We start from the raw sequence: 21,054 nt of genomic DNA, 5'->3' as shown, positions 1-21,054 counted from the left end.
AATGCTTTAAGAAATATGCAAACCACCATTTATTGAACCCTAATGCCAGGATGGTGGTAGAGTCAGTATCTAAGTATTATATTAAACTATATATATGCTTATAATTTCACTCATCATATGATGCTGCAATTTGGTTTTCAGATGTGTGTTTTGTGTTTTTTTTTGTTTTTTCACAGCATCCCAGGATATTCTTAACAGGCAGAAATGGTTCATATTTATTTATGTCCAAATCAATTAAAATTTGTTGAATGACAGCTGGGCATCCATATGTAAAAAAGGTACCTTAATCTCATTCTTGCACTGCATACAAAAATTCATTCTCAATAGACTACAGACCTAAACATAACAGTGAAAGGTGTATAAAACTTAAGAGAATATAAAAGAAAATCTTCATGATAGTAATTATTTAGCTTTTTGAATAGAATGGGAAAAAAACCACATATGACTAATAAAGGAAAAGAAATATATAAAATGGACCTTATCAAAACTGAAATCTTTTCTGTTGCAAACAATACCAGCATGGGAGAAAATATCTGTAAAACATATATATCTGATAAAAAACTTATATCAAGAATATATATATAAAAAAAAACTATTATAATTCAGTAAGACAAGAATCCAATTGAAAAATGGACGAAAGAGGAAAACACTTCACTAAAAACACATGAAATGCAAATAAAAATATGAAAAGATGTTCATCATCATCAGTTATGGAAATGCAAATTAAAACCACAATGACATACCACCACTCAACTTTTACAAAAACTAAAATTTTTAAACTAACAATACCAAGTGCTTATGATGATACAAAGAACCTGGCACTCTCCAACACTGCAAAATGGTAGACATTTAGGAAGAGTTTCTTATGAGATTAAACATACACTTAACATATGACCCACTACTAAGTATTTAACCAGGAGCAATGCAAACATGTCTACACAAAGACCTGTATGCAAATGATAATAGTAACTTTATTTGAAATAGACAAAAACTGGAAATATTCATCAACCAGTAAATGGATAAATAAATTTGGAATACTACTAGGCAAAAAAAACGTAGTGAGCTACTGAAATATATACAACTGATGACTCTCACCAAGTATTACTGTGAGCCCTGGCCAATGCGGCTCAGTTGGCTGGGCGTTGTCTTGTGCACCAAAAGGTTCCCAGTTCCATTTCAGTCAAGGCACATGCCTGGTTTCAGGCTTGATCCCTGGTGGGGTGTGCACAGGAGGCAGCTGATCATCAATATTTCTCTCTCATACTCATTTACTAGCATAACCACCAACTTAATACCATATGCATGGACTATTGTTGAGTGGCCTCCAAAATGATCTTCCTGCCTTTCCTATATATATATATATATCCTCTTTTTTAACAATTGTGAATATATATGAAGACTATATATGAAAATTGTTTTTCATAACATTCTTCTTTTAAAGTGCTCATAAGCTCCCTCAATGGATCTTATATGACCGGGATGCATTGTTCATTACACTCCAAAGACTTTCACAATTATTATTCCACCCCTCTCCCCCAATGGTTCCTTCTGTTTGGTTTTATTCAAGTCCCATTTCCTTTCAACGAGACTTTTTTAGCATTCAGCCAATTCCATCTCCAATACCAATAAATTTTACTGTAGCTTTTTTTCACCTCTAAGTTTTCTCTCCACCACACCATCAACTTTCCTTAAAACAAAGATTCTGAAATACTAGCTTTCCATCCCCTCAAAGACTCCTGACACCAGATTAGTACTACTGGTTGATCCTAATTATTAAAATGAATTAGAAAAACAATTAGATAAAATTGGAGAAAACTAAAATCTTTAATACATTGAAGATTTCCTATCTGACAAGCAAAAAGTTCCCTTTCAATTTCAAGTCACACAACTTTGTAGAGGTGCAATGGAACAAGGCACACTCAAGAGCAGTATTGTGATATTCTACACATAGGTCTATAACTTATTGTATTACTTTGAATTTATAAAACCCTTTTTTAAGAGCTCAAAAATATATTCATAATCTGAAGCATAACCAAAGGTAAAATGTACAAGAGATTTGCTTAAAGAAGTTGAAAAAACAACTATTCCCTGTAATGTTGGTGCTTTTTAAACCAAATTTTGACTGTACGCCTTTTGAAGGCAGAACATACCTTTCTAGAGGAAAAAACAACTGCTCTACATTACCCTAACACAATAATTAAAATATAGCAGGTATTTGTTGTTAAGGACTGAAAAGCAAAGGCTCAAGCTGGCAGTGCTTGAAGTAGAGAAGGTCAAACCAGTAAATAACTGAGAATGGGAAAGCCCTATCTCCCCCCTTTGCAAAAAGATGCTATATAATAGTTCTCTTAATTAATGACTCCCTCCACTGTCTTACTGATAGCATCAATTCCTATAATTCTAACACTTGCCATGTTTACACAAATCTAACAAAACCAAAATACCACAAGGAACTAGGATCAGGGATAGAAGCACTCCAATATTCTCCTTTGATAATTAAAAAAAAGTAGCTTTGGTACAGAGAGTAAAAGGAATAGACTTAGAATCAAGTGCTAGGTTTCAAATTCTGGTTCTATTCTACACATACTACCGTGTTTCCCCGAAAATAAGACATCCTCCGAAAATAAGACCTAGCGCATGGAAAGATAAGACATCCCCTGAAAATATGACCTAGCACAACTTCGGGAGAAAAAATTAATATAAGACACTGTCTTATTTTCGGGGAAACAGGGTAGCTGTATCACATTGGGAAAATCATATAACTATCATTTCTTGAGAAGAGCAATTACTTTCTTTGCAAGGGCAAAATAAGAATGCATGTGAAAGTATCCTACCGTGTTTCCTCAGAAAATAAGACCTACTTACAAGTTTCCTTCTGAGTGAAATATAAGGCATCCCCCCAAAAATAAGGCCCCCCCTAGGCTAAACATGAGATTTGGTCCACTGATTCTGAAAGAAATGGAGTCACAAGAAATTCAGGAATTGGATTGTTATGATGATGTTCCAGAAGATGATGACATGATTGTCACTGAATAAATTCTTGATACTGTAGGATTCACAGTTTGTCTGGTTTGTGTTGACAACTACCGTACTACTGTACCGTATTCAGGTAATAAATTTCCTTTATTTTCATTTAACAATAAATGTGCACCATATTCTTCTTCATGGAAAAATAAGAAATCCCCTGAAAATAAGACCTAGCGCATCTTTGGGAGCAAAAATTAATATAAGACACTGTCTTATTTTCGAGGAAACAGGGTAGGATAGTAGATATTAGTTGTTCAATAAATATTAAATAAAAGTTAAATAAACAACCCTTCAATTTTATATTAATACACACCCACTACTTGGCCTTTTACCAAATACATTTCAAAATATATATTTTTTATTTTTATTGATTTCAGAAGAAAAGAGAATCATTAATTGGCTGCCTCCTATATGCCCCCTATGAGGGATCCAGCCCACAACCTGAGCATGTGCCCTTGGCGGGATTCGAACCCAGGACCTTTTAGTCCTTAGGCTGAGGCTCTATCCACTGAGCCAATTCAGCTAGGGTCCAAGTACATTTTAAAAAGTTGACAACTGTGTTGTTTGAGCAGTCATTCAACATATCCAACTTTTTAGAGTTGCTAATAAATTCCTTTTCGTTTTTATCTGTGACATTGAGGTTTTATTATACTGTCAATTAAGAAATGTCAGAAAGTAATAGATTATATGGACAAATAAGTAGATATTGTTTTTTTTAAAAAAAATGCCCTGGCCTGTGTGGCTCAACTGGTTAGAGTATAGTCTCATACACCGAAAAGTGGCAGATTCCATTCCCAGTCAGGGCACAGGTTGGAAGTTAGATCAATCCCTGATTGTGGACATGTGGGAAGCAACCAATCAATGTTTCACTTTTACATCACATTATTGTTTCTTTCTCTGTGTGTCTCTCTCAAATCAATAAAAGCATGTCCTTGGGTGAGGATAAAGAAAAAGATTAAAGAAAGTCGTATTTTCTTGCTTTTATAACAAAAAAATACCAAATTAATCATTTACCTTCATCATCATCATCTCTTTCTTTCTCTTCCAATGCTTGTCTTTCCAATTGTCTTGCTACCTCATCCACCGAGGATTCTGGTTCTTTATCAGGTTCCTGTTGCCCTGCTAAGGAAATATAATAGCATAAATCAAATCTAATAAAGATACTTTCCTACTAGAATATGTCCTACAGATATTGGAACACCTTTCCTGATAGGTGTTTAGGAAACAAAAACAAACATTACTGTGAACATTAACAGAATTTATTTAATGACAAAGAAAAGTCTCCCAAATCTAAGCAGTATTGTCCATTCAACAAAATACATTCTCTGTGATAGCAGCTAAAGGTTAAGCAAAAGTGTGAGTTGGTCCCTATATTTAAGTAGTTTAACTTTTTAAAGTATTTAACAATTAGACTACAATAAATACTTTCATAATCAAACAGGTACTTAAGATAGGCAATAAATGCTGAAGACCTTAGTGAAGAGGATTTCTGGGGGACATTTGGGGGCTTCAGGGATTCTTGAAGAAAAAAGTTGTCAAACTGGGCTAGGTAAAATCAAAATAAATAAGAAGGAGACATTCCATTACTAAAACACAAAATTCTTGAACTGCTAAGCATAAGATCAGGCCCCTGCTCTGGAAGTGATTATAATCTAGCTAGAGGAGAAAGTACGCGTGTGTAGAAAGATAGTAATATGAAGTAGTACATAATTAAGTGACATTCTGGCTTTTGTAGAGCATTCATATTGAAAGCTACAACTGCTAAAAATATATTAGGGTCAGTCTGCTGAACACACCTTAAAGACCAAACTGAAGAGTTTGGACTTCATCTGAAACCCAGGAAGAGCCACTAGCCCGTGTCCCGGGATTAACTTTTGTTCTGGAAGTGTCTCAGCACCTACAACTGTCCCTCTTCAACTCCCATCTAATCAAAATTTCAGAAAGATAGATTAACCCTCTCCAACTTCTCTTAACTCCACACTCATCACTTCTGGCCTCTCCTTTTTTTCTTTCATTCTTTCATGGTTTTCACAGGTATAAATATTTTTTTTCTTCCTAAAATGAAACAGCTGTAAATAATTTTTCCTAAAATGAAGGACCCTACTGTAACAAAAACACTGACTTCTCAAAGTAAAATAACTCTTACTATATAACCCAGGTGTTAAGGTTGTTTTTTTTTGTTTTTGGGGTTTTTTTTTTTTTAGCTGTTTTCCTTGCCTTACCAGTGGATTTGGAGAAGTTCGACTCTGAGCCACAGAATACCCTATATATAAATAGACTCCTGCAATGCCATTATTAATTCAAGCCTAAAAACCCTAAAACTTGATGATGCCATGGGACTTGACAAGTGAAAATTCGCACAGATACACATTCTGCAATTGCAACTCAGTGACAGGAGAGCGTGGGCATATACACACACCTCCCAAAAGTGAAGCCCGCACCAAAAACCCCTCTGTAAACTGGGATGGCGGGGTGAGGCGCGGTCTAGGCGCTAGGGCTTGTCCACTTCACCCACACCCTCGGCGAAAGTTAAGTACCAAGATGCTCTAGCAAAGAGGCGGCGGGCTGTGCGGGTCAGAACCAGCTTTTTGAGGAGGACAAACCGCGAGGAAGGCGGTAGGTAGGGCTGGGCTCGGTGCACGGCTTCCAGCCCGTTGCACAGTCTGTGCGGGAGTCGAGTTCTGGCAACTCAGAGGCTCCGGCCTACCGACCCCAGAGCTCCCCAAGGGAAGCTGAGCGACCCTCCTCTCCCTCTCCACGCTTCCACCAGCTCTCCAGTCCCACGGGACGAGAAGCCGCCTCCCCGCCGGAGGCTGAGACTCTGTTAGCCCCGCCTCGCCACACGCTCAGTCCTGGGAATCAGTGCAGTCCAGGGCTCCGAGTCCCCGGTCCCTGTCATCCACGCCGGGCCTGAGCCAGCCAAGTCGTTCGGCCATCCCTGGAAAAAAACAACATACAACTCCCCTTTACCTGTGGCAACCCCTTTACTCTTTTTCTTCTTTCGCCTCTTTTTCTTGGCTGCCTCCTCCGCCGTAGAGGCAGCTCCCTCTTCCCTGTCGTCCGGATCCAGGTCGCCATTCAGGAGGTTCCCGGAGGACGCTGCCTCCTCCACGGCCGCCATGTTGCCCGAGAGAGAGCGCGAGGGAGTGAGAGCGAGCGGCGAGAGCCCGCTCCTTCACCTCCACCACCGACGCCCGCCGGAAGCCGCTCTGCACGGCGGGGCGCGGGGAATGCTGGGACGGCGGAGGACTAGGGGCGCTCGCGGTGCGCGGCGGGCTCACTCACCTCAGGTAGGGCGAGGCAGCGGCGGAGGCGGAGGCGGTGGCGGAGCCTGAAAGGTGGCGGAGGCGGGCCTGGCTGCGGTTGGCTGGTGCGGAGCTCGGCACCTGCCTCCTCCCGCGCCTCAGGCGTTCATTCATCCCCCAAAGTGGACGTGCCGGCCTGGGAACCTGTTGAACGCCTGTGCCTGTCTGTGCACAGGCGCAGTCCGCCCGAGAAGGAATCTATTGGAAGCGAAAAGTTTGATAGTCGCGGTTTTGTAAAAGCCCACTGAGAGCCAGAAGAGGGGCTGGAAAATGGTCTCCCTTATACACACTTCTGTTCTTAGGACTCAAAAGGGCTGCGTTGTTATTCACAATGACAGCTCCCGGCGAGGCCGTCCGGGCACTTGGGGAGACGAACCTGCCAAGAGGAAGAGATGAGGAGGCGCTCACTGGAGGAGCCAAGGGAAGGCCTCAGCGCGTCTCTGGAAGGAGAGGCCCACTGCGTTGAGTGCTACTGAAAGGTCAAGTAAAAGGACAGAAATGTGTCAGGTGGAAGCCGTTGGTGCCTTGGCAAGAGCTGTTTAGGTGGACAGATGGAAGCCAGACTAAAGAGAGGTGAGGCACATGGGGAAAGAGAATTTCCTCGTCCGTCAAGTTTCAGCTGAAAGGCCACTCACTCCCTCAGAGAATCCTTCCTCAGCCATCTAAATAAATCAGGCCCTGCCCTCAGAGTCTCTCATGGAGTTCACGGCAACTTGTCATTCGTTAATTTGTGCGATTGTTTTGATGTCTATCTCCCCAGTTCTCCATGAAGACAGGAATCCTGCATATTGTATGCTCATCACCAATACCTGCCTCTAAGTTAGAGTGTCATAGGAGCTTAGTAATTACCCATTGTATACATGGGTACTTGGGAAGTGCCAAGCACTTTGCATTCATTATCTCATTTCATTCCACGTTTTGAGTTGAGGAAATTAGAGAGTTTGGGTAATATGTACCAGGTCATACACCAAGTTAGTCAAAATTAGGATCCAAACCCAGGTCATCAGGCACCAAAAGTTTAATGATTTTGTACGCTGCTTTCCCAATTGAAATTTCAGATCTATTCAGTAAATATTTATTGATAGTGTAGACTAGTAGTAAGTTTTGTTGGTAAAAGATGCAAAAGTGAATAAGATAAAATATCTGTACCCTGAAAAAAAGCTTAGGGTTTTCAATGAAACAAATATGTAAGAAAAAAGTAGAATGGTGTGGTTCAGTGTTTGAGCGTCCACCTATGAACCAGGAGTCAGGGATCAATTCCCAGTCAGGGCATATGCCCAATGTGGGGCATAGAGGAGGCAGTCGATCCATGGTTCATCATTGATGTTTCTATTACTTTCTCCCTCTCCCTTCCTCTCTGAAATCAATAAAAATATTTTTAAAGAAATAAAATAAGATGCTAATACTTTCCTTATTTATTAATTATTTTCTATTTCATATTAATCTATCACAAAGCTGAGGAATTTTTAAAGGGTTTAAAAGATTTTCAAATTGAGGGCAAGATGTAGCTGGTCAACCTCAGGAGGATTCAAAGCTTACCCTTGTTGAAGTGCAAAGCTACTCCCAAAAGCTATTTAAAACAAACAAACAAACAAACAAAAAAAAAACCCTGCCACATAAAAAAATGCCTTCAAACTTTGTTGTAAATCTCATTTCCTCTCTAGGTTGTGGGAACACTTGCCTCATGGTTACTACCTTAGACCCACCCCAGGAAACACGGGATCCTAAAAGAGAAAACCAATAAACTTGATAGATGAATTTTGACCCGGGTGCTTAAGGTATAAATTGATCTACAGAATTGTCAATGTGAAAGTTTGTTCAGTGAAAAAAATAAGATGCAAAACTGCCATAATAAAAATTATTTCTTGCTGCAAAAGAATTGTACTGTACTCCTGTCCCTTCCTTCCCTGAAAATTGAAATAAAACAAAACTTTAAGGTAGTAGTAAAAAACAATACATATCTTAAAAGCTTGATAATGGATATTTGCTGGGAGATTATTTTCCAGGACACTGAAGAGTTTGTGGTAACTAAGTTAACTGTACTTAAAATAGTACATGACATTCCTATTTTCATCATTTGGTTTTCTCTGCAAAAGAAAATTGAGTGAGGTAGAAGAGTAAGAAATGTTGAAAACTTAAATAAGAATCTAAGAAAACCTATAATAAATACACCTAACTCAATACCAGTAGCTGCTAGCTAATTGCATGAAGTCATTTTGTCTCAGCTGCTACCTAAATAATCTGACAAAAGTTTTCCCCCTTAAGAGAGATACTTGTCCTCTTATAAAAATCAATGCATTACTATTAAACATATTTATTATTTTGTCAAAAATGTATTTTTGCTGAGAAAATTTTGATTCCAAAATTCACAACATAATTACCCCCGTATTTTCTTTGAAATCCTTGCTATTGGTATGCTTTGGACAGGTAAATCTCTCCAAATTTTAGTTTATTCATTTGTAAAATTAGGATAATGATAGTACAATATTATAGGAAATGGAAATTAAATTTAAAAATTGAGAGAAAGCACTTATGATAGTATGATGTCTGACACAATCGTGATGTGTTAGCTAATATTGTTAATAAGCCATACTCTTAAAAAATTTTTCATTTGTGATGGAGGGGAAGGGCCGGGGAGTGTGTTTAAAAAAACAAAAAAAATTTTTTTCCATTTGTGTAGATTATATGATGGCCTAAATAATTTAAGGCACACATATTATGTAACATTTGGCAATGGGTTAACAAGAAATATGTGTTTTTTTAAAATATATTTTATTGATTTTTTACAGAGGAAGAGAGAGGGATAGAAAGTTAGAAACATCGATGAGAGAGAGAGACATGGATCAGCTGCCTCCTGCACACCCCCGACTGGGGATGTGCCCGCAACCCAGGTACATGTCCTTGACCAGAATCAAACCTGGGATCCTTCAGTCCAAAGGCCAATGCTCTACCCACTGAACCAAACCAGTTTCGAGAAGAAAAATGTTTTAAAAAATGGGAAAGCTTGATTGCTTGACATTTAAGGGAAATACAAAGGATTTTTTTTCATATCTTTATGTTTTAAAAATTCTATACATATAACTTTTTAAATGTTCAAATTGTATGATATACAGGGATGAGCAGGTTATGATTATTGCAATAGCTTTATTAACTCTCATGTACTCACAGCTGTAAACCTACTTTTGCCAATGTGTGTGTGTGTGTGTGTATTACCCAAATACAGCCACATTGGGGGTTTAGCGCTTCAACATATGAATTTGGGAGGGGACACAACTCAGACTATAACAGACATTGCCAAATATCTTCTTGGAGAAAGGGGCAGGGAATTGTTGGTTGAGAATCACTGGCATAAAGGCATGAAAAAAATGCGTTATGCTCAGGGGAATTTTTTGCTGAGACGTAAGTAAATTATGACCAAATTATAAATTGCCTTAAAGAGTGTGTTAATGTAAAGAGTGTGGCTTTTATTAAAAGGCTTTAAGGTGATATGTGACAAAGGATATTTAAATTTTAATATTTAAGAAAATGCCTAAAATAGAAGACAACGGACATATCAATAGCATGTCAATACCATGCATACTGTTTATCCATTAAAAGATAGTAAGATGATATGCATGTAGATTATGTGGATGAATTTAAATGTTTACATAATATAAACAGGTTTTCAAGCCAGGGGAAATTAGTCATGTTTGCTTTGTGAAAGATGACTCTGATGGCAGTCTAAATTTTAGAACAGTGGTTCCCATCCAGAAAACTGTTTTATTAAAAAAGCCAAGTATATTTAAATGACTTTTTTCTGCTTTGATAATTTGGTGCTTTCTGTTTTGTTTGGTTTGGGTGGTTTTTTTTTGTGTGTGTTTTTTTGTTTGTTTGTTTTTGTACTTTCTGATTTTTGAAGTTGAACAGTACTTTAAAATTATTATGATGAAATGACAGTGAGAATAGATGATATTGATTCTTTTGTGCCCTGACACCCCCCCCCCCAAAAAAAAAAAACACAACTAAAGGCCTCGTATGTCATTTCTCAGAACCTTTTTAAAAACTTTCTTCAATAGTGAAATCGAAATCTGATGTCATTTATTCTAAAGAAAGAATTAGAAAGGCAGAGTCTGGTAGTAGGGCAGACTTGCTAAGATGTTTTTGTTGAAAATATTGATAAGAACAGGCGAAGTCTCTTAGGGTGCTAGAGGGAGAGATTGGGCTGCAGAAATGTAGAATTAAGAATACTGGGCCGGAACCAGTGGATAGAATGTCAGTCTGCAGACTGAAGGGTCCCAGGTTCGATTCCGGTCAAGGGCATGTACATTGGTTGTGGGCACATCCCCGGTGGGGGGTATGCAGGAGGCAGCTGATTGATGTTTCTCTCTCATCGATGTTTCTAGCTCTCTATCTCCCTTCCTCTCCGTGAAAAATCAATAAAATATATTTTTTAAAAAGAAAAATTATTTTAAAAAAAGAATACTTACTGGGCCAGTTAGTGTGGAGAGGGAGGAGTTCACGATGACACCCAGGTTTCTGGCCTGGGTTCCTGGGTGGATGGTGGTACCACTCTGTGAGATAGGGAATAGAAAAGGAGGAGTAGGTTTTGGAGGCTCAGAGATAAGCTTTGGACATTTTAAGTTTGAGATGCCTGCAGAGCATCCAGGCAAAGATATCCAGTAGTCAGTGAGAAACATGGATCTGGAGATAATGAGAATTATTAGGGCTTGCTTGGGTATGGTAGAAGGCTATGAATGAGGTATCTCAGGGAGAAGAGAAAAGGACCAGAAACAACACAATCCAGAAGGACACTAATGTTTTAGGGCATTGTGTGTGTGTGTGTGTGTGGGGGGGGGTATGTTTGTTTTGTTTTATTGTGGAGGTTTTTTCCTGTAAGAAGCAAAGGTGGGAAATTGTTAAGAAAATTACAAAGGAATGATAGACCAAGAAGGAGAAAATGCAGAGAATAAGCAAATGGAAGTGGGAGAAAATGTTTTACAAAACAAAAGTTGGTTCAGCTATATCAACTGTTGAAGAAAGCAAATAGTATAAAGTCTCAAACTAGATTATTGATTTATTTTCTTTAATTTTTTCTTTATTGATTAAGGTATTACATATGTGTCCTTATCCCCTCATTGCCCCTCCCCCCACACACACACTCATGCCCTCACTGCCTTGTTGTCTGTGTCCATTGGTTAGGTTTATACGCATGTATACAAGTCCTTTGGTTGATCTCTCTCCCTTATCCCACCTTCCACTACCTTCCCTCTGAGGTTTGAAGGTCTGATCGATGCTTCTCTGTCTCTGGATCTGTTTTTAATCATCGGTTTATGTTGTTCACTATATTCCCCAAATGAGTGAGATCATGTGATATATATTTTTCTCTGACTGGCTTGTTTTGCTTAGCATAATGGTCTCCAGTTCCATCCATGCTGTTGCAAATGGTAAGAATTCCTTCGTTTTTACTACATTGTAGTATTCTATTGTGTAGATGTGCTACCGTTTTCTAATCCACTCATCTGCTGATGGGCACTTAGGCCATTTCCAAATCTTAGCTATGGTAAAGTTGTGCTGCTATGAACATAGGGGTGCATATATCCTTTCTGATTGGTGTTTCTAGTTCTTGGGATATATTTCTAGAAGTGGGATCACTGGGTCAATGGGAGTTCCATTTTTAGTTTTTTGAGAAAACGCCATACTGTTCTCTAGTGGCTGCATCAGTCTGCATTCCCACCAGCAGTGCACGAGGGTTCCTTTTTCTCCGCAGCACTTGTCATTTGTTGATTTGTTGATGATAGCCATTCTGACAGAGTGAAATGGTACTGCATTGTCATTTTGATTTGCATCTCTCAGATGATTAGTGACTTTGAGCATGTTTTCATATATCTCTTGGCCTTCCTTATTTTCTCTTTTGAAGAGTATCTATATAAATCCGTTGCCCATTTTTTGATTGGGCTATTTGTCTTCCTTTTGTTAAGTTGTATGAGTTAGACCATTGATTTTAACTATTAGGAGCCCTGTGGTGACTTTAGTGAGAACAATTTTGTTAACACACACACACACACACACACACACACACACACACACACAAAAGAATTCTCATAAGAAATTGGATTGCACTATTCTGGACATCAGCTGGAGAATCAAAGGATCCTTTATCTCAAACCCATTTCATCAGTGACTCTTAAAAGGCTAGCACTTTTTTATCTTCTGGAGAGCACCTTTCTTGAAATTAAATGTGTTACTGTTCTGTGATTCTTTCTGTTTTAGTTCTGTCCAAAGATATCCTAAGTTACCTTTCATCTTACAATAATTTATTATTTTCTTTGTAACTGGAGAATAGTTAGGTAGTAATAGAACTTCTTTATCTTCCCCATAATCTCTATGTAGCATCCATGTATTTAGGCTAGATTTTAAAAAAGACATAATTAGTTCCAACTAATATTCCTATGGCCAAAATGTCAAGAGTGTCGTTACCCACATGAGATTTCAAGTATTTATTGGCCAGAGCTACATAGAAATCAATATCAAGGGTTCACAAAAGAAAGATGAGCTACCTACTAGAAGACAAATGACAGTACTATTTGTAGGCTCTCTCTTCCCATCTCTTCTGATAATGGCCCTCACTACTGATTAATGGGAGTTATGTTGGTGTTGAAGACGGAGGTGAATAGGAATATATTATTAGTGAGGTTGTATATGGAAAAGGGTTAAAGAGAAGTTCTCAAACTTTGGTCTTAGAACCCTTTTACACTTGGAAAATTATAGACGAGTCCACAGATTTTTTTGTTTATCTGGTGCCATAGACTGACTATTCATCCCTCCCCAAAATTCATATGTTGAAACCTAATCCCCAATTAGATGGAGGGAGGGTGCCATTAGGAAGTGATGACATAATAAGGGCAGAGGCCTCATGAACGAGATTAGTACTCTTGTAAAAGAAACCAAAGAGAGCTTCCTTGCTCCCTTGCACCCTGTGAGAACAGTGAGAAGACAAATGTATATGAATAGGAAGCTGGACTTCACCAGACTGAATCAGACAACTTGATAATGTCCCACAGTCACTGAGGCTTGGATGATTTTTGTTTCTCTCTTGATTCAGTTTAGATGGGTTCCATTGCTTTGCCTTCAACTTCATTTATTTTATTTTGTAATGTCTAGTTCCTATTAAACTAGCTAGTTAATTTTTCATTTTAATCTTTTTTTTTCAGTTCTAGAATATCCATTTGTTTTTCTTTTTTTAAATATAATTTTATTGATTTCAGAGAGGAAGGGAGAGATAGAAACATCAATGATGAGAGAGAATCATCAATAGGCTGCCACCTGCAAGCCCCTAACTGCGGATCGAGCCCACAACCCAGGCATCGAGTCCCCTGACCAGGAACCAAACCATAACCTCCTGGTTCATGGGTTGATGCTCAACCACTGAGCAATGGTGGCCAGGTGATTTTCACTTTTTTAAAAGGTTACAAGATAATTTTTAACTATATTTATAATATTTCTTTTTAATAGTGCTGCTGTAGTGCTAAATTAGGTCTATTCCTAAATCCAAGCCTTTCTGGGGTGTCTACTAGATTCCTAGGGTAGTTAATGCAATCTCTTCACAATGGCTGGTTGTAATACCAACATCTCCCATTCCTGTGCAACCTCTGGTCATTATTCAGCCTCTTGCTCTCCAGAAGTGTTCTCTCCCTAATAGTTGTTCTTTGTTTAGTTTCGTGGAATCTTTCCCTGTGTAAACGTCTCTGTACAGCTTCTTCCTCTCTGATATCTGATCTCTATCTCCTCAGCTCATTGACGCTACCATGGTTTGTTTGGCCTTCCCTGACTGTGATCTGGAAAGTGCTTCCATGCAAAAAGTTATGATGGTCATGAAGTTTGTTCATTTTTTTTATTCTATTAGGGGTTATAGTTCTCTTTCCTATTGACCAATATCTAAAAACAATTATTTAATTTATTTTTCCCAATTTGATAATTACATTGGTAGAAGGTCTTGTGTCCAATATCAGTTACTTTATTCAAATTGAAAACAGAAGTCTTTTTCATGATCTTTCATTTCCATGTTGCAGGTTTTTCTAAACCTCTGATGGGCATTGTTTGCCAGTTCACATTTTAAAATGATGCAGTGAATAAATAGTGACATCTGTGTTTGTGGACATGACTTAGTGAGTTGGGAAGATTTGCTTAAATGTGAATGGATGAAAAGCAAACCATAGACATTTAATAGACATGTTGGATACCTACCCGGAATTCGTTTTTAGTTTTTCTCTTGCTCAACCATGTACCCAATCACATGAACCTATCTTTAACTCAAGGGTACATCCTGCCCTAGCCTGGTTGACTTGGTGGATAGAGAATAGGCCTGCAGACCAAAAGGTGCTGGGCTTGATTCCGATCAAGGGCATGTACTTGGTTGCAGGCTCCTCTCCAGCCGGGGTTCTGGTCCAGGCTTGTGCATGAGGCAACTGATCAATGTGCGTCGATGTTTCTCTCTGTCTTTCCCTCTCTCTTCCACTTTCCCTAAAAATCAATGGAAAAATATCCTCTAGTGAGGATTTTAAAAATAATAAAATAAAAAAAAAGAAAGCTAGAATTACTTCTAAGGGGGGAGGGGGAGGTTTACATCTTGATTGGACTCTAAGCTAATATACAACAATTCCCATCCCTCTTTTCAGTGGTTTGTATAGGCATAGATGTGTTGCAATTTTGGTCAATGAGACATGAAGAAAAGCCATTGATAACTTCTGGAAAAGGTTTATTAAATTTGTTTTAAAAGACAAAATAAAATGAGCCCTTCTTCTTCTTTTAGATGTTTAAAGTCTGAGAATGATTAGTGGGGATGAAATCTGAAGAACACAGAAGGGTGGAACAATACTGGACCCTTGATTCAGCTACTGAATTGGAAAACCCTAGGCTAGTCACTCTTTCTCCAAACATGTAAGATATCATCCTTCTGTATTGTTAAAAGCAATTTATGACACACAAATAAAGTCAGTCTAACTAATAACAATTCCAGAATGTAGAGGACATAGTGCTCAGTTGGCTCTTTTAGATGGGCTCTAGATATTGTAGAAATTGCAAGTTTACATTTCCAGTGATTGAGGATGACTGAGATAAAATACATGAATAGAATCAACTGGTCTTGAGGTTCTGAATGGAACACTGGTATAAAGTTATTTTGGGGTTAGAACCAGTAGATCTCTAATATTCTTTGGGTCTGAATGGCAGCAGCTGGCAGGACAGAAAATAGGTACTTTTTAAGGCATGTATATTTTTGAGGATCTGATCTCTAGAAGTTGACATCCCTAGGTTGGTATGGGTGGAAGCTAGAACTGGCTGAGGCTCTTGGATACTCCTTTTTAAAAAAATTATAATTTATGGCTATAAAATTTATCATTTTGAAGTGTGTAATTCTGTGAGTTTTAGTAATTTCAAGTGTACAATCACCACCACTATCTAATTAGAGAACATTTTCATCCATCAATTAATAGACATTTGGGTTATGGCTACTTTTTGGCTGTGATGAATAGTGCTGTGAACTTTTCCGTATAAGTTTTGGTATGAATATGTTTTTATTTCTCTTGGGCATATATCTACAAATATAAAAGCTGGTCACATGACAATTTTATTTTTAACCTTTTTATTTTTAATCTCTGTTTTTTAAAAATTAAATTTTTGGGGTAACATTGGTTAATAAAATTTTATAGGTTTCATGTATACAATTCTGTAATACATCATCTGTATATTGTATTGTGTGTTTGCCACGCCAAGTCAAATCTCCATCGCCATTTATCCCCCTTTCCCCACTCCCCATTTCCTCTGCCATTCACCATGATGTCAATGAGTCTTTCTTTTTTCATTTGCTTTTGTTTTTATAATTTAAAAAATTTTTCAGTTACAGTTGACTTTCCATATCATATTAGTTTCAGGTATACAGCATAGTGATATATAACTTATGAAATGATACCTCTAATAAGTCTAGTACCTCCCTGACACCATACATAATTATTACAATATTATTTATTATATTTTTCTGTTGTAATTTACATCCCTCTGACTATTTTGTAACTACCAATTTGTACTTCTTAATCATTTCACCTTTTCACCCAGCCCTCCCTCCCTCTCCCACCTGGCAACCATCAGTTTGTTCTCCGTATCTATGAGTGTGTTTCTGTTTTGTTTATTTTGTTTTTTAGATTTCACATATAAATGAAATCATGTGGTATTTGTTTCTCTCTATCAGACAGACCACTGTATTTCAAAACAGTGGTCGGCAAACTCATTAATTAACAGAGCCAAATATCAACAGTACAAAGAATGAAATTTCTTTTGAGAGCCAAATTTTTTAAACTTAAACTATATAGGTAGGTACATTGTTATTAACTTAACTAGAAGGCCAGTGCACAAAATTCAAGCACGGGAGCGGGAGGGGGGGGGGCGGGAGGCGTGGATCCCTCAGCCCAGTCTGCACCCTCTCCAATCTGGGAACCCTCTAGAAATGTCCGACTGCCCTCTCACAATCCAGGACTGCTGGCTCCCAATTGCTCACCTGCCTGCCTTCCTGATTGCCCCTCACCACTTCTGCCTACCAACCTGATCACCCCCTAACCACTCCCATGTCAGCCTGATTGATGTCTAACTGCTCCCCTGCCAGCCTGTTTGCCCCCAACTTCCCTTCTCTGCTGGCCTGGTCACCCCTCCCCTGCAGGGTTGATTGCCCCCAACTGCCTTCCCTTGCATGCCTGGTCCCTCTCATCTGCTCTCCCTTATAGGCCTGGTGCCTCCCAACTGCCCTCCCCTGCTTGCCTGATCACCTACAACTGCCCTTCCTTACAGGCCTGGTCCCTCCCAACTGCACTTCCCTGCTGCAGCCATCTTGTGTCCACATGGGGGCAGCCATCTTTGGCCACATGGGGGCAGCCATCTTGTGTGTTGGAGTGATGGTCAATCTGCATATTACTCTTTTATTAGACAGGATAGAGGCCTGGTGCATGGGTAGGGGCCAGCTGGTTTGCCCTGAAGGGTGTTCCGGATCAGGATGGGGGTTCCCTTAGAGCATGGGGCAGCCTGGGTGAGGGGCCTGTGGTGGTTTGTAGGCCAGCTATGCCCCCGGCGACCCAAGTGGAGGCATTGGTATCTGGGATTTATTTATCTTCTACAATTGAAACTTTGTAGCCTGGAGTGGAGCCAAGCCTCTTGCTTGCTCTGTGGCGGCAGCCATTTCTGTTGGAATTTATATATCTTCTATAATTAAAATTTTGTAGCCTGGAGTGAAGGCCTGAGCCAGCCAGGGCTTCAGAGCTTGGCTTTCTTCATCGCCCGGGGCAACCCTAGCCTCCTGCTCTTCCAGCTCAGTGGCTGCTGCCATTTCTGTTTGGATTTATGTATCTTCTATCATTGAAACTTTGTAGACTTGAGTGGAGGCCTAGGCCAGCAAGGGCAGACGGAAAGCTTGGCTTCCTCCATTGCCCGGGAAACCCAAGCCTCCCTCCTGCTCTCTGTGTCAGTAGCCATCTTGGTTGGGTTTATTTGCATATTCATTCCTGATTGGCTGGTGGGCGTGGTTATAAGCATAGCTTGTGGGTGTGGTGGAGTTATGGTTAACTTGCATATTACTCTTTTATTAGATAGAATAGCCATCCTAGTGGGTGTGAAGTGGTTTCTCATTGTGGTTTTGATTGGCATTTTACTAATGAGGTGGTTTTGACATCTTTTCATGTGTTATTGTCCATTTGCATATATTCTTAAAAGAAATGTCCAAATATTTTGCCTATTTTGAGTTATTTGTTTTTTCATTCTTGAGCTTAAGAATTCTTTATATATTGTGAACACTAGACTCTTTGATGATCAGAACTTTGGGCTGAGGTGTTTTCCCAGGGTTGTGTCTCATGACAATGAAGAATGAGCTACACAGACCAGAGATTTAAGCAAAAATGTGGAAAATTTATTACAAGCATATTCAGACTCCCTGCAAGGGGAGGAAGACCCAATAGTGATCTGCCTATTAAAGCCTTATAAATATTTGCTACAAGTCTGCTTCTATGTCTATCCATGTCATCACCTGATTAATTTCCTCAATTATTTTTGTCCAGCAATAGATCTGAATTTCCCCTGTTTCTATGTGATCTTTCTCTGTTTCTATGCTGAACTTTTTCTGTTTCTATATGTTCATATATGGTGTTGCTACAGGCTCTCCCTTGTTTTCCCATGCCTCCCGCTTTGAGTCCAGAAACATTTTATTATTTCTTCTTGGTTGGTTCCTGTGGTTAGGCTGGCTCAAGCTACTGTGTCTACCCCTGCCTGTTTCACCTCCCTTTGTTTTCCACTGGATCCCTGTCCTATCTGCCTGCATTTCAAGTTAACCTTCTCACCTTATTACATATTTAAATTGCAAAATTTTTTCCCATTCTGTGACCCATTGGCAGTTAATTTTTTATATATGGTATGATATAAGGGTTCAATTTTATTCTTTCACATGTGAATATCCAGTTGTCCCATGATCATGTATTCTAAAGATTATTCTTTCTTCCATTGAATTGTCTTGGAACCCTTGTCAAAAATTAATTTACCATAAATTTGAGGGTTTATTTCTAGACTCAGTTCTAAGCCATTGATTTCTATATTGTCAGTACCACATTTGATTAATGTAGCTTTTATATTAAATTTTTAAATTAGGAATTTGTGGGTTTTTTTTCAAGACTGTTTTGGAGATTCTGGGTCCTTGAATTTCCATATAAATTTTAGAAATTTTAGCGTGTTAATTTCTGCAAAAACAACCATTGGAATTTTGACAGAGATTGCATTGAATCTGTAGGTTAGTTGGGGAGTATTGCCATTTTAACATGGCATAAGTTCATAAATATCTTTCTGTTATTTCTCACCTAAGAATACTTTTTTTCCCCTCTTGGTTTTTAGAGAGTAGAAGAGAAATAGGGTGAGAGAGAGAAAGAAACATCAATTTGAGAGACACATCGTTTGGTTGTCTTCTGCCTGTGTCCTGCTGGGGGACAGGGATCTATCCTGCAATCCAGGTACCAGGAATTGAATCTGTGACCCTTTGGTGCATTTGTGGAGGCTCTAACCACTGAGCTCACTGACCAGGGCAATATAGTATATCTTTCTTTTAAAACAAACATATTTTCATTGGTTTCAAAGAGGAAGAGAGAGGGAAAGAGAGATATACAAACGTCAATGATAAGAGAGAATCACTGATAGGCTGCCTCCTGCACACCCCCTACTGAGAATCGAGCCCACAACCTTAGGCATCAGAATTGAACCTGGGATCCTTCAGCCACAGACCAACACTCTATCCACTGTGCCAAATCAGCTAAGGCAAAGTAGCATAAATTTAAATGGTGTGCCTACACTCTGGTTTTCCGATGAGCCCTATTATTTTTAGTGCACAATTTTACAGGACATGAAGTTTTTCACAAATGTATATATTATGCTACACCTGTGGGGGAGGGCAAATTTTTTTCTACCCTCAAGGTTCTTTTGGCTAATCTAATAATTAAATAGATATAAGTAGATCAGCAAAAGAAAATAATCAGATTTAATACATACATATATATGGGAAACCCACATATGTGAGAGTCAGAGACCCCCCACATGCATGAGAGTTTCTGAGATACCCTGTTTCCCTGAAAATAAGACAGTGTCTTATATTAATTTTTGCTCCCAAAGATGCACTAGGTCTTATTTTCAGGGGGATGTCTTATTTTTCCATGAAGAAGAATACGGTACACATTTATTGTTAAATGAAAATAAAGGAAATTTATTATCTGTATATGGTATGATAGTACGGTAGTTGTCAACACAAACCAGACAAACTGTGAATCCTACAGTATCAAGAATTTATTCATTTATTCAATGACAATCATGTCATCATCTTCTGGAACATCATCATAACAATCCAATTCCTGAATTTCCCGGTGAATTTCTTGTGATTCCATTTCTTTCAGAATCAGTGGACCAAATCTCTCATGTTTAGCCTAGGGGGGGGCCTTATTTTCGGGGGATGCCGTATATTTCACTCAGAAGGAAACCTGTAAGTAGGTCTTATTTTTGGAGGATGTCTTATTTTCAGGGAAACATGGTAGACAGGGGAATTGAAGTATATAAGACTTCCTGAGCTAGGGATGAGTTAGGTACCTTGGGGGCTTCAAATGGTCATTGCAAGATGGTAAGAAGAGCAGGTGTTCAGGAAATAAAGTTTGTCCTGCCCTACAGATAGGTCAAAAGAGATTATTTCTAATAATCACTTATTGCGGGCAAGGCCTCTAATTTAAATTCTTCTAGGTGGTTAAGGGAGGGACAGAAGTTTCTCTTCAGCCTGAGGCTAAAGTTGCCTTTATCTCAAAACAATCTACATACCACAGAGGCATATCTTGAGGTGACTCCCCATAACTCAAGTAGAAAGTTTAGCGACAGTGACAGGACAATGAGATAGAGATCTACACTAATAAAAGAGAAACATGCAAATTGACCATACCTCTGCTATGCCCACAAGCCATGCCCACCATCCAATTAGGAGCAAGTATGCAAATTAACCCAACCAAGATGGCTATAGCCACAGAGCAAGCAGGAGACTTGGGTTTCCCCAGCAATGGAGGAAGCCAAGCTTTCCGCCCGCTCTGGCCAGCTCTGGCCTATGCTCAAGGCTACAAAGTTTTAATTGTAGAAGATAAATAAATCCCAGATACCCGGGCCTCCACTTGGGTGGATGGCCGGCCTGCAAACCACC

The 21,054-nt window shown here is 39.0% G+C and overlaps 2 protein-coding genes across 6 annotated transcripts in view; one reads left to right on the top strand and one right to left on the bottom strand.

The window, feature by feature from the left end:
• Positions 1-6,150, bottom strand: part of METAP2 (methionyl aminopeptidase 2) — a 32,801-nt gene extending 26,651 nt beyond the window's left edge. The window contains exons 1-2 of one of the 2 annotated variants that reach the window (XM_084878488.1): positions 5,998-6,150; positions 4,042-4,149 (exon numbers count right to left, since the gene is read on the bottom strand). In XM_084878488.1, coding sequence (XP_084734614.1) covers positions 4,042-4,149; positions 5,998-6,148 — 259 coding nt within the window. In that variant the 5' untranslated portion in view covers positions 6,149-6,150. The remainder of the gene's footprint in view (positions 1-4,041; positions 4,150-5,997) is intronic. The other variant, XM_084878489.1, reaches the window with a different exon arrangement.
• A 97-nt stretch (positions 6,151-6,247) lies between these two features.
• The window catches only part of LOC311619867 (uncharacterized protein), a 34,351-nt gene continuing 19,544 nt past the window's right edge, over positions 6,248-21,054 (top strand). For 2 of the 4 annotated variants that reach the window (XM_084878494.1, XM_084878491.1), the window contains exon 1: positions 6,351-6,905. In XM_084878494.1, the coding sequence (XP_084734620.1) occupies positions 6,884-6,905 (22 nt within the window). In that variant the 5' untranslated portion in view covers positions 6,351-6,883. Of the gene's footprint in view, positions 6,318-6,350; positions 6,906-21,054 lie in introns of those variants that run through there. The other 2 variants (XM_084878492.1, XM_084878493.1) reach the window with 2 other exon arrangements.

This window comes from Pipistrellus hanaki (genome assembly GCF_964339955.1).
Source record: "Pipistrellus hanaki genome assembly, chromosome: 3".
Lineage (NCBI taxonomy): Eukaryota > Metazoa > Chordata > Mammalia > Chiroptera > Vespertilionidae > Pipistrellus > Pipistrellus hanaki.
Note: the sequence above shows the minus strand (reverse complement) of the source record. Positions and strands in the feature narration are given on the sequence as shown.